Here is a 12,500-nt window from a genome sequence, read left to right as displayed (position 1 = left end):
GTGGAAGACGAAAGCTATGAAGGAGGCCTTTGTTCAGCAGTGGACTCAGGATGGCTGATTTGATTGATATGTATGTTTATATGAATATATATATATATATATATATGTATATATATGTATATATATATGTGTATATATGAATAAATTCGCTAGTGGACAGCGACATCAATCATACAATCTAAATAACCGTCGCGCAGAGGATTCGAACCACCGCCAGTAGACTCAAGAGAGTCCGTAAGCACCCGCCTTAGACCACTCAACCATAGACGATCTAAAAGTGTATGAACTCGTAATCTATCTGATTACCGAGATGGGGAGGGTGCTAACTGCCCCCCATATAAACCCCCTTTTTACAATACACCTAATCGCACCAATGGGAATGGTAAGGACTAGATCGAATCCCCCTCACGCTTCTCGTCATCGTAACTATGTGAATAAATTCGCTAGTGGACAGCGACATCAATCATACAATCTAAATAACCGTCGCGCAGAGGATTCGAACCACCGCCAGTAGACTCAAGAGAGTCCGTAAGCACCCGCCTTAGACCACTCAACCATAGACGATCTAAAAGTGTATGAACTCGTAATCTATCTGATTACCGAGATGGGGAGGTTGCTAACTGCCCCCCCTGTCCACTAGCGAATTTATTCACATAGTTACGATGACGAGAAGCGTGAGGGGGATTCGATCTAGTCCTTACCATTCCCATTGGTGCGATTAGGTGTATTGTAAAAAGGGGGTTTATATGGGGGGCAGTTAGCACCCTCCCCATCTCGGTAATCAGATAGATTACGAGTTCATACACTTTTAGATCGTCTATGGTTGAGTGGTCTAAGGCGGGTGCTTACGGACTCTCTTGAGTCTACTGGCGGTGGTTCGAATCCTCTGCGCGACGGTTATTTAGATTGTATGATTGATGTCGCTGTCCACTAGCGAATTTATTCACATAGTTACGATGACGAGAAGCGTGAGGGGGATTCGATCTAGTCCTTACCATTCCCATTGGTGCGATTAGGTGTATTGTAAAAAGGGGGTTTATATGGGGGGCAGTTAGCACCCTCCCCATCTCGGTAATCAGATAGATTACGAGTTCATACACTTTTAGATCGTCTATGGTTGAGTGGTCTAAGGCGGGTGCTTACGGACTCTCTTGAGTCTACTGGCGGTGGTTCGAATCCTCTGCGCGACGGTTATTTAGATTGTATATGTGTATATATTTACATATACAGTATATATATGTATATATATATGTATATATATACATATATATATATATATATATATACATACACACACACACACACACACACACACACACATACATATATATGTATATATATATATATATATATATATATATATATATATATACTTGACTATTAGCATTAATGTCGCCTATTACCAACGTGTACTTACTTTTTTTTTTATCCATTACCTGACTTAAATCATCATAGGAGGACTCAACTTCATGGTCTCAAGTCTGTGAAGTTTGTGCATAATACTGAATTATTTTTAGAATGTACCTTTTACACAGCCTAATGACAATCCAAGCTACCCTGTCTGATAAACTACTGAAGTTGACTACGTTACCAGGAACCTCTCGGTTTGTCCTTACCTCTATAGTAGAAGAGGTGGGGACTATCTTGTAATTGTATGAACTTTTGTTCCGTTCTTCGGACTTGGCTCAGTCGTACAATGTCCCACTTGATGTTGTCTAGTGATCCCATTAAACTCTCCAGCTTGTGGTCTTGTGAGAGACTTCTTACGTTGTAAGTATAGATCTTCATTTTCTTGATGTTGTTTAATGTCCAAGACTTGGATGTACTTGGACAGTGCTTACTGACATTCGGTGGCATACTGGCCGTAAGCAGATGAGGCAATGCGGTTGGACCTTTAGGAGACTATGATCCAAGAGGAAGGCCTGGTTTTATTTTGGTTGTGCTATTGATATTGGCTATGAAGGGGGGTTGGCAGTAATCTGACTTCGTTGCCAACTGGTTTCTGGTGAGACATTTCTGTGATGTGACTTTATTCATTATATCCGGTGAAGCCCTATATGTATAGGGTGCCCAATGGTCCACGCCGTCATTATGACGGTATTACATATATCTATGAGTAATTTCAACTCTCATATAGGATACACACACACACACACACACACACACACACACACACACACACTGCGCTTGTGGCAGGATCGGAGGAGGGATTGAGGAAGTTGGTGGCAGAGTTTGGGAGAGTATGTGATAGAAGAAAGCTAAAGATAAATGTGGGTAAAAGTAAGGTGATGAGATGTACAAGGGGTGAAAGTGGCAGTAGACTGGAAGTGAACATTAAGGGAGAGCGACTGGAGGAAGTGGACAGTTTTAGATACTTGGGTGCAAGTGTAGCAGGAAAAGGTGGAGTGAAGGTGGAGGTAGAATGTAGATTGAGAGAAGCGAGTAAATGCCTTGGTGGTTTAAAGAGTGTAATGAGAAATAGACTTTTGGGAATGGATGCGAAGAGGAGACTGTATGAAGGAGTGTTTGTGCCAACTGCAATGTATTGGGCAGAAACGTGGAACATAAGAGAAGAAGTGAGAAGGAGTTTGAATGTGTTTGAGATGAGGTGTCTGAGAAGTATGGTGGGGGTTACTAGGCTAGATAGAGTGAGAAATGAGGAGGTGAGGAGGAGAACAGGGGTGAAAAAGGATTTGGGAGATAGGGTTGATGAAAGAATATTAGGATGGTTTGGACACATGGAGAGAATGAGTGAAGAAAGACTAGTAAAAGAGGTATGGAAGGCAGATGTGGAGGGAGTGAACATGAGGGGAAGTCCTAGGATGAGGTGGATGGATGGGGTGATGGGGGCTTTGGGGAAGAGGGGAATGTCTGTTGAGGAAGGAAGGGAGAGGACGGAAGACAGAGGTGAGTGGAGAATGGTTGTATATGGATGATGTTGTGACTGCATGAGGAGGAATGGTCGGGGGGGGTGGGGGTGGGGTAGTATGTGTGAGTAAATTTTGACGCAGCCCGAAGGGATTTCTCCCCGTCCTCTCCTTATATGCAAAGGGGGACGGAGAGGGGGGGTCGCCGATTAAATGAAGCGGCCTTGCTGTGGATGTACTGTGTCTTGCGACACTGCTTCTGACCCAGGGCGGTGGGCAGGGTGCAGGGATGACCCGTCATCCAGGAGGTGCTCAGATGAGAGGAAGGGTGGGAGGGGTGTGGAGTGTATTTAGGGATGAAATGGGTGGGAGTGTTTTTATGCCTTTCCCTTTTTGGCTACCTCCCTTGGAAGGGGGAAAAAGCCTTGGTATATGTATGTATGTATATATATATACATATATATATATATATATACATATATATATATATATATATACATATATATACAGATATGTATATATATATAAATATATATATGTATATATATACACACACACACACACACACACACACACACACACACGGATCGGAGGCCAGACATTGCACTACCCACGCGAACTCTTCTTCAGTGCCGCATGGGAATATTTAAGAGAAGACACAGAAATGCTAAGAAATGAATCAGAAGTCATTAAGAACTGACTCAAAGATTCCCAACTTCCTCCCAACTCCGTCAGGGAAAAACTAAGAGCAGCAAAAAGAGATATGGCAGAGAGAGAGAGAGAGAGAGAGAGAGAGAGAGAGAGAGAGAGAGAGAGAGAGAGAGAGAGAGAGAGAGAGAGAGAGAGAGAGAGAGAGAGAGCTTGAAGATCTATGCAACTCCAGGGAATAAAATTGAGTTCGACACGGTAACCACTTGGCTACCGCGCAGACTTTGACGGAAAGCCAACTCGTTATCCAAAAGGTTAAGACACGTCTCCAAGAAGGATTTCGCTAAAGATGTCATTATCGTGTTTTTACTGTTGCCGTCACGTGATTTAATTCAGCCGATGGAATCTCCTGTTACTCAAAAGAGAAGACGTATTGATTGCTACTCCTGCCGCCAGGTGATTTTATTCAACAGAAGGCGGTGATCCCTGTATATAAAGGGTTTAATAGGAATGGAAATGGTATTTGAGGTATTATAGAGAGCTGGACGCGTTCTTCGGTGCGTTCCTGGGTGACATGAGGAAAATCATGCCAGTCAGGACACCGAGGAACGCACCCAGGAACGCAATCCTTTCTGGTATTATGAGATTGTCAAGCACAAGTTAGGATTCGAAAAATTCTTAACAGGTTCACTGGGCAAGATGTATGCAAATATCATTTAGGCTGTAGTTACCCCGTGGAAGTCAATTTTTGATAACCGGTTCGCAGAGGTCATAGAATTGCAAGAACAGGCTCGCATGAACCGGTAATAACCGGTTTAATCCCACCACTGGTTCAATGGGACGTCAAATGGTGTTTGAGGAATTATGGCGTTGTTAAGAGGGATTCTCTGGCCAAGCGATTTTATTCAGCTGAGGGGATGCCCCTCATTGTTCAGGGGCTAAAATAGCAATAAGAAAATGAAGGAAGATGACGACAATGATAAAATGTCGAAGACTGTAATTTCTTTTTTCCTTTCCTTTCATTAAAACGTAATGATTTTTAAATCTATTTTTTCAAATATTTCTTCCGTCCGTATATACCTTTATTTTGAGTCAGTAATGTTTCTGAAAGAGTTTGTGAAACGATTTGTGACCATAGTAATATTGGGTCAATAATTTTGCCTTGAAGCCCACATAACATCATGCATTAAATGATATTGTCGAATTTGAGAGGATTTTGGCCACCATTAATTATGATAGTGAATTGTTGTCCCCTGGGGCAATGGAAGGAGGCCTCTTTGGTACAGATTTGCAGTAATTGACGTAATAGATTTTTTTTCAATTTTGATTTGGAGGTTTCGCCCTCAAGGTAGACTTCTCGTAGAATGTAATTAATGGTCCTCCGTTATGCTGTCCCCCAACCCCTTGTTGCTGTCCTGTACCATTTCTCTGAGTATTCTCTTTCTGATTGGGGGAATTCCCTGTGGTGGGGGAAAAGAATACTGCCACCAAGTTTTCCCACTTGGATCGTAAGAGGCGAGAAGAAAGGGACGGGGAGAGGGACTAGGCATCCTTCTCCCTGTAGCCCCACGGGGCACACATCCTAAAGACAAAAGTGAAGGCATAAGGGGTGCTGGCGGGCCTCGGGCCAGCACCCTAAGGTTTGGGTCTTTTAATGTGCGTGGATGTGGTACAGATGAGAGTAAAAGGGAAGAGATAGGTAGTATGTTTGTGAGAAGAAAGTTGGATGTGTTGGCTTTGAGTGAAACTAAGTTGAAAGGGAAGGGTGAGTGCATGTTTGGGAGTGTAAGTGGGAGGTTATCAGGAGTGAAGAGAGGGCGAGGGAGGGAAGGGGTGGCTATTCTTGTAAGTGAGGAGATAGGTAAAGGGGTAGTGGAGTGGAAGGAGGTTTCCTCAAGGATAATGTGGATGAAGGTGAAACTGGGAAAGGAGATGTGGGTCTTTGTAAGTGCATATGGGCCGGGCAGTGAGAAGAACATGGAAGAAAGGGAGGCCTTTTGGATAGATTTAAATGAGTGCATAGAGGGTTTAGGAAGAAATGTCAATGTAATAGTACTGGGAGACCTTAATGCTAGAGTGGGAAATGGTCCAATCGATGGAGTGGTTGGGAAGTGTGGAGTTCCAGGAAAGAATCGTAGTGGAGAGTTGATGGTGGAAATGTGTCTAGAAAGAGAGTTGATGATAGCAAATACAGTGTTTCGGAAGAAAGTCAAGCATAAGTACACATGGGAGAGGGTGGTGGAGGGAAGGGTGGTAGATAGAGCGCTAATGGATTATGTAGTGGTAAATAGGATTATGATAGGAAGAGTTAAGGATGTACATGTGCTAAGGGGAGAGGGTGGGGGAATATCAGATCATTTTTTGGTGGAAGGTAAGTTGAGAGTGGAGGATAGATGGAGAAGGAGGAAAGGGACAAAAGGTAGGGAGGTTCTTAGAGTGAACTCCTTGAATGAAAAGGAAAAGGAGAAGGAGTACGAAAAGAAGCTGAAGGAGGAGTGGGAGGGAGTAAAGGATAGAGCAGAGATGGGTGTGGAGGAGGAATGGGGATGGTTCAAGGAGGGAGTCTTAAAGTGTGCAAGGATGGTGTGTGGAACAAGAAGGACAGGGGGAAATAGAAGAAAGGGTAGTGAATGGTGGGATGAGGAAACAAAGAAGGTTGTAGAAGAGAAGAAGCGAGCATTCACAGATTGGTTACAAAAGAGGACAGGGGAGTCATATGAGACGTACAAAGAAAAGAAAAGAGAAGTAAAGCAAAAGGTAAAGGAGGCAAAGAGGAGAGCAGATGTGAAATGGGGTAGGAGTATGACAGAAAATTTTGAAAGTAATAAAAAGATGTTTTGGAAAGAAATTAAGAGAGGAAGAGGAGGCGAATCAAGTAGGGAAGAAAAGGTAAAAGGTACAGATGGAGAGTTGATAATGGAAGAGATGGCAGTGAGGGGAAGATGGGCAGAATATTTTAGGGAGTTGCTGAATGTGAAGGAGGATAGGGAAGGAAAGATAGCTGCAGTGGGAAATACGAAGAAAATGAGAGTGATGAGTGAGGAGAATGGAGGAGAAATAAGGAAGGATGAGGTGAAGGCAGTTGTAAAGATGATGAAAGCAGGTAAGGCACCTGGTCTGGATGGATGTCATGCAGAATGTCTGAAAAAGGGAGGTTCAGTGATGGTGGACTGGTTGGTGAGATTATTTAATGTTTGCTGGAGAGAGGGTAGAGTACCGGAGGACTGGAGTAGTGCCTGTATAGTTCCTCTTTACAAGGGAAAAGGGGACAAGTGTGAATGTAGTAATTTCAGAGGGATTAGCCTGTTGAGTGTAGTAGGGAAGGCTTATGGGAGAATCTTAATTGAGAGGATTAGGAGAGGAACAGAAGGAGTAATTGGTGAGGAACAGTGTGGATTTAGGACGGGTAGAGGTTGTGTAGATCAGATCTTTGTGGTAAGACAGATATGTGAGAAAGCTATAGGAAAGGGGAAGGATGTTTTTTGGGCTTTTATGGATCTGGAAAAGGCTTATGATAGGGTAGACAGAAAGGCACTGTGGGAGGTTATGCAGATTTATGGGATAGGAGGAAAGCTTTTGGGAGCTGTCAAGAGTTTTTATGTGAGTAGTAGAGCATGTGTTAGGATTGGAAATGGAGAGAGTGAGTGGTTTGAAGTAAAGGTGGGACTTCGTCAAGGATGCGTTATGTCGCCCTGGCTGTTCAACTTATACATGGATGGGGTGGTGCGAGAGGTGAATGCTAGGGTAGTGAGTCAGGGATTGGAGATGGTTAAAGAAAATGGAGAAAAGTGGGAGGTGAGCCAGCTGTTGTTTGCGGACGACACTGCGCTTGTGGCAGGGTCAGAGGAGGGATTGAGGAAGCTGGTGGCAGAGTTTGGGAGAGTATGTGATAGAAGAAAGCTAAAGATAAATGTGGGTAAAAGTAAGGTGATGAGATGTACAAGGGGTGAAAATGGCAGTAGACTGGAAGTGAACATTAAGGGAGAGCGACTGGAGGAAGTGGACAGTTTTAGATACTTGGGTGCAAGTGTAGCAGGAAAAGGTGGAGTGAAGGTGGAGGTAGAATGTAGATTGAGAGAAGCGAGTAAATGCCTTGGTGGTTTAAAGAGTGTAATGAGAAATAGACATTTGGGAATGGATGCGAAGAGGAGACTGTATGAAGGAGTGATTGTGCCAACAGCACTGTATGGGGCAGAAACGTGGAACATAAGAGAAGAAGAGAGAAGGAGTTTGAATGTGTTTGAGATGAGGTGTCTGAGAAGTATGGTGGGGGTTACTAGGCTAGATAGAGTGAGAAATGAGGAGGTGAGGAGGAGAACAGGGGTGAAAAAGGATTTGGGAGAGAGGGTTGATGAAAGAATATTAGGATGGTTTGGACACATGGAAAGAATGAGTGAAGAAAGACTAGTAAAGGAGGTATGGAAGGCAGATGTGGAGGGAGTGAACATGAGGGGACGTCCTAGGATGAGGTGGATGGATGGGGTGAAGGGGGCTTTGGGGAAGAGGGGAATGTCTGTTGAGGAAGGAAGGGAGAGGACGGAAGACAGAGGTGAGTGGAGAATGGTTGTATATGGATGATGTTGTGACTGCATGAGGAGGAATGGGCGGGTGGGTGGGGGTGGGGGGTAGTATGTGTGAGTAAATTTTGACGCAGCCCGAAGGGATTTCTCCCCGTCCTCTCCTTATATGCAAAGGGGGACGGAGAGGGGGGGTCGCCGATTAAATGAAGCGGCCTTGCTGTGGATGTACTGTGTCTTGCGACACTGCTTCTGACCCAGGGCGGTGGGCAGGGTTCAGGGATGACCCGTCATCCAGGAGGTGCTCAGATGAGAGGAAGGGTGGGAGGGGTGTGGAGTGTATTTAGGGATGAAATGGGTGGGAGTGTTTTTATGCCTTTCCCTTTGTGGCTACCTCCCTTGGAAGGGGGAAAAAGCCTTGGTATATGTATGTATGTATGTATCTACATCTATACTAGTAAAGCGGCTCTCAACATCGAGAGATGCTATGTCCCCTTCTGTAAGGCTGCCTGTTTCCTTCTGATCCCTTCCGAGGAGTACCTTGATAAAATCGATACTTTCCTTGCAGACGAATCCACATTGTACAAAATTGCGGGATATCCCATCGAATCCCTTAAGACTGAGGTTAAGAAGATCATAGACGCTGTTAGCGCCCACGCCGACAGAGTTAAGCTACAGAAGCTGTCTGTTAATTACGCCCCAGGATATTGTTACGGAACCGTCAAGACCCATGAGAGCAAATCTTTACGTGGCTTACTGATTTCTGTTCAGTTTGAGCCAGAAATGCTTTGAGGAGGTCGGGCTGTACAAGTCTTTCTTCATGGGCAAATATGTAGCTTCCCCTCTCTTATTATCGGTCCAAGTCTTCCTTGGGGACGCACACCGACCTGAGGACCCCACACTTCGTCCACCTCCATCGGCTCACAGCAGGAGCACTGGACGGTGCGCACCAATGGACGAGGTTCATCTCGAAAGTGTCCTCCGGGTCCCCAGGTCCTTCGTGGTTGAGGCGTCTGCTCCTTTACCTCTCTCATCTCGACGTCATCCTCGTCGTACAGGCTCCTGTTCCTTTTCCTCGGGTTTTCGGGCCTGGAGCATCTGTAGATGTAGTCAGCAAATCTCATGGTTGCGGCGTGTCTTCAAGAATCCTTCTTGGGACAAACTTCGAGTCATGGCTTACTGCGGGCCACTCCTCCGCTGGCGGAAGCGGAAAGGACAGATTTGGAAATTTGCCCCAAGTGATGGCGTAGCGGAGAGAACCCATATTTAACTCACATTTTCATTTGTTGTCAAAGTTTCAAACACACACACACATACACGTATGTATATATATATATATATATATATATATATATATATAATGTATATGATATATGTATATATACACATCTATAAACATAATATATATACATATATATATATATGTATATATACATATATATATATATGTATATATATATGTATATATATATACATATATATATGAATATATGTATGAGTATATTATATTATATTATATATACATATATAAATATGCATATATATATATCATATATGCATATGTATATATATATATATACATATATACACATATTGACATATATATATATATATGTATACATATGTGTGTGTGTAAATGTATATACTGTATATATATATATTTATATATATATATATATATATATATATCATCTATCCATATATATATCTGTAAATATATATACATATATATGCATATATACATATATATACATATATATGTATATATATATATTATATATATACATATATACATATATGCATATATATATACATACATATATATATATATATATATATACTGTACATATATATTTATATTTATATACATATATATATATAGGCTTTGTTGAAGTCTACAGCAGTAGTTGCATTGTTCAACTTGTAAGAAGTACTCTCGATATTTCGAATGAGAGAGCGGAGGTTGGAGGTCAGGGTATTGATAGAATCCCCAAGGTACATGGTGTTTACTCTAGACGTCTTTCGACCCAATCAGAGGTCATCTTTAGGAGTTACAATATACACTGTGAAAACAGGAATGACATACGAGGTGTGGCGGGGGAGATGTCGTGTGGCGGGGGAGATGTCGTGTCCGCCTAGCTACCCACGGAGTGCCGACGGGTTCCCTGTAGGTTGCTGGTTGGGCTTCCTCATTGATGGGAGAGAAACTTCAGGCTGTAGCTGGATATTGATGGAGGGTTGATCCAGACGAATAAAAATTGATTCAGCCATCCTTAATCTCCTTCTGTCTTGTTCACGATACAGTATTGTTGTTTGTGTTTCTAGTTGTTGCCTGGTGAGGGAGTGTCCATGTGTATTACTAGTGTGACGGAGTATTGCCCCATCCTGTAAATGTGCCGTCATCCTTTTTGACAAGGTGGTAGTGGTTGAACCTATATACCGTGAATTGAGGCGACTGCAGTCACCAAAGTTGCAATGGAATTGGTATATAAGATTCACCTCTTGTAAAGGCCTTGTCTGTGGGAGGCAACTATTTTTCATGATGAGGCTTGATGTTCTTTTTGTTTTGTAAAAAATGATGAGCTTCAGGATGGCATGGGGGTCTGTAGGGATAACATGTGTGCTGATGATCTTTCTTAAAGCCTTTTCGTCTTCTGTATGTGCGGAAGTCATGAAGTTTTTATAGAAGAGGGAAATATGACAAGGTTTTTCTGTTGCAGAGGGGGCTTGTGTCACGAAACTGTCTAGATGTCTCTTTATTGTCTCATGAACCAATTGTTTTGAGTAACTATTATTGGCAAGGAGTTGTGAGACTCTCTGCAATTCAGCATGGGTGGAAGTCCAAGTAGAGGAATGTGTGAGGGCTCTTTTAACAAAGGAATTTATCACACTCCTGCGATATTTCTCTGGGCACTCGCTAGCACCGGTGAGACAAAAACCCAGGTTTGTAGCCTTCACATATACTTCGGTGGAGAAAGAGTGAGGGCCTCGGTGAACTAAAACGTCCAAAAAAGGGGAGTTTATAATTGGCTTCGAGTTCATGGGTGAAGTCAAGGGAGGAATGACGTTTAAAGGTGCTCACGATTTGTAAAATACTGTTTTAATTTTCTGCACTAATGAAAACATCGTCTACGTACCTTACATACACAGATGGTAGAAGTTCGGGGTGATGCAGAAATATTCTCCTTTCTATGGTGCCCATATAAAAATTAGCGAAGAGGACGCCTAAGGGGGACCCCATGGCAACACCATCAATTTGGATATACATATTACCATCAGGTCCATAAAACGGGGCTTCTTTGGTACACGCGCGAAGGAGACAGCGTAGTGTGTTTTCAGGTATCGCCAAGGGGGTGTCTCCTGCTTCTCTGTCGTGGTAGATCCTACTACAAATCATGTCAATAGTTTCATCCACGGGGACGTGGGTGAAGAGACTGACCACGTCCATAGAACCGATGACACCAGAAGGTGGCGTAGACCTTAAAATGTCGAGGAACTCATCTGAAGACTTTAAACTGTAAGAAACAGGGGTGTAAGGGGTGATGAGTTCGTTCAGGCGTTTTGCGAGTTTGTAAGTGACAGATGGTATTTGACTGATAATAGGGCGAAGAGGGAATCCTTGTTTATGGGTCTTGACGTTCCCATAAGCATAACCAAGTTTGTAATCCCCATCAATGACCTCAAGACCCGTCTTAACCGTATAATAAGATGCAACAATAGTACTGTCGGTTCGCCTAAACTCTCTCTCATTGATATATCGGACACATTTGAGTACACATGCGATTTTCTGCAAATCGGTCACATACAGGGAAGAGGCCAAACGCACAGTATGGGAGTCCAATATATTTTACCTTTCGCCCAGCAGGGCTTCTTCAGAAATAACATCAATGAAAAACATTTTACTCCTTATATAGCCCGAGCCTTGCGGGGAGAAACAAACATTAAAATGGTGTACATACAATTTGCGCAAATTGCTTGTTACTTGTAATTAAAATTGCCAATGGTTTGTTTATTGTAAAAAATCCACTTCCGTGGTATTGATAAGAGAGTATTAGAACATAAATATGATATGAAAAGATACAATATGAATAATGCCATTGTTAAAGATAGATTCGATACCGGCCACAATGCTGATTGGAATAATTCCAAGATTATAAAATATGAAAACCATACAATGAAACGTAGATGTTTAGAATCGGCGTTTATATCCCTCATAGAAAATATAAATCAGAATAGTGGATTTTTTACAATAAACAAACCATTGGCAATTTTAATTACAAGTAACAAGCAATTTGCGCAAATTGTGTGTACACCATTTTAATGTTTGTTTCTCCCCGCAAGGCTCGGGCTATATAAGTAGTAATATGTTTTTCATCGATGTTATTTCTGAAGATCCCCTGCTGGGCGAAAGGTAAAATATATTGGACTCCCATACTCTGCGTTTGTCCTTTTCCCTACAGAGCTGTTG

General features: G+C 42.6%; 1 protein-coding gene across 1 annotated transcript in view; it reads left to right on the top strand.

The window, feature by feature from the left end:
* Positions 1-8,114, top strand: part of LOC143023311 (uncharacterized) — a 134,368-nt gene extending 126,254 nt beyond the window's left edge. Inside the window, exon 2 of the mRNA XM_076181839.1 lies at positions 5,156-8,114. Within this exon, the coding sequence (XP_076037954.1) occupies positions 5,156-8,093 (2,938 nt within the window). The 3' untranslated portion in view covers positions 8,094-8,114. The remainder of the gene's footprint in view (positions 1-5,155) is intronic.
* The last annotated feature ends 4,386 nt before the right edge of the window (positions 8,115-12,500 follow it).

Source organism: Oratosquilla oratoria, unplaced genomic scaffold (genome assembly GCF_046742065.1).
Source record: "Oratosquilla oratoria isolate Oo_2021 unplaced genomic scaffold, ASM4674206v1 SCAFFOLD45, whole genome shotgun sequence".
In the NCBI taxonomy this organism is placed as follows: domain Eukaryota; kingdom Metazoa; phylum Arthropoda; class Malacostraca; order Stomatopoda; family Squillidae; genus Oratosquilla; species Oratosquilla oratoria.
This window is presented reverse-complemented; position numbering and strand designations above follow the sequence as displayed.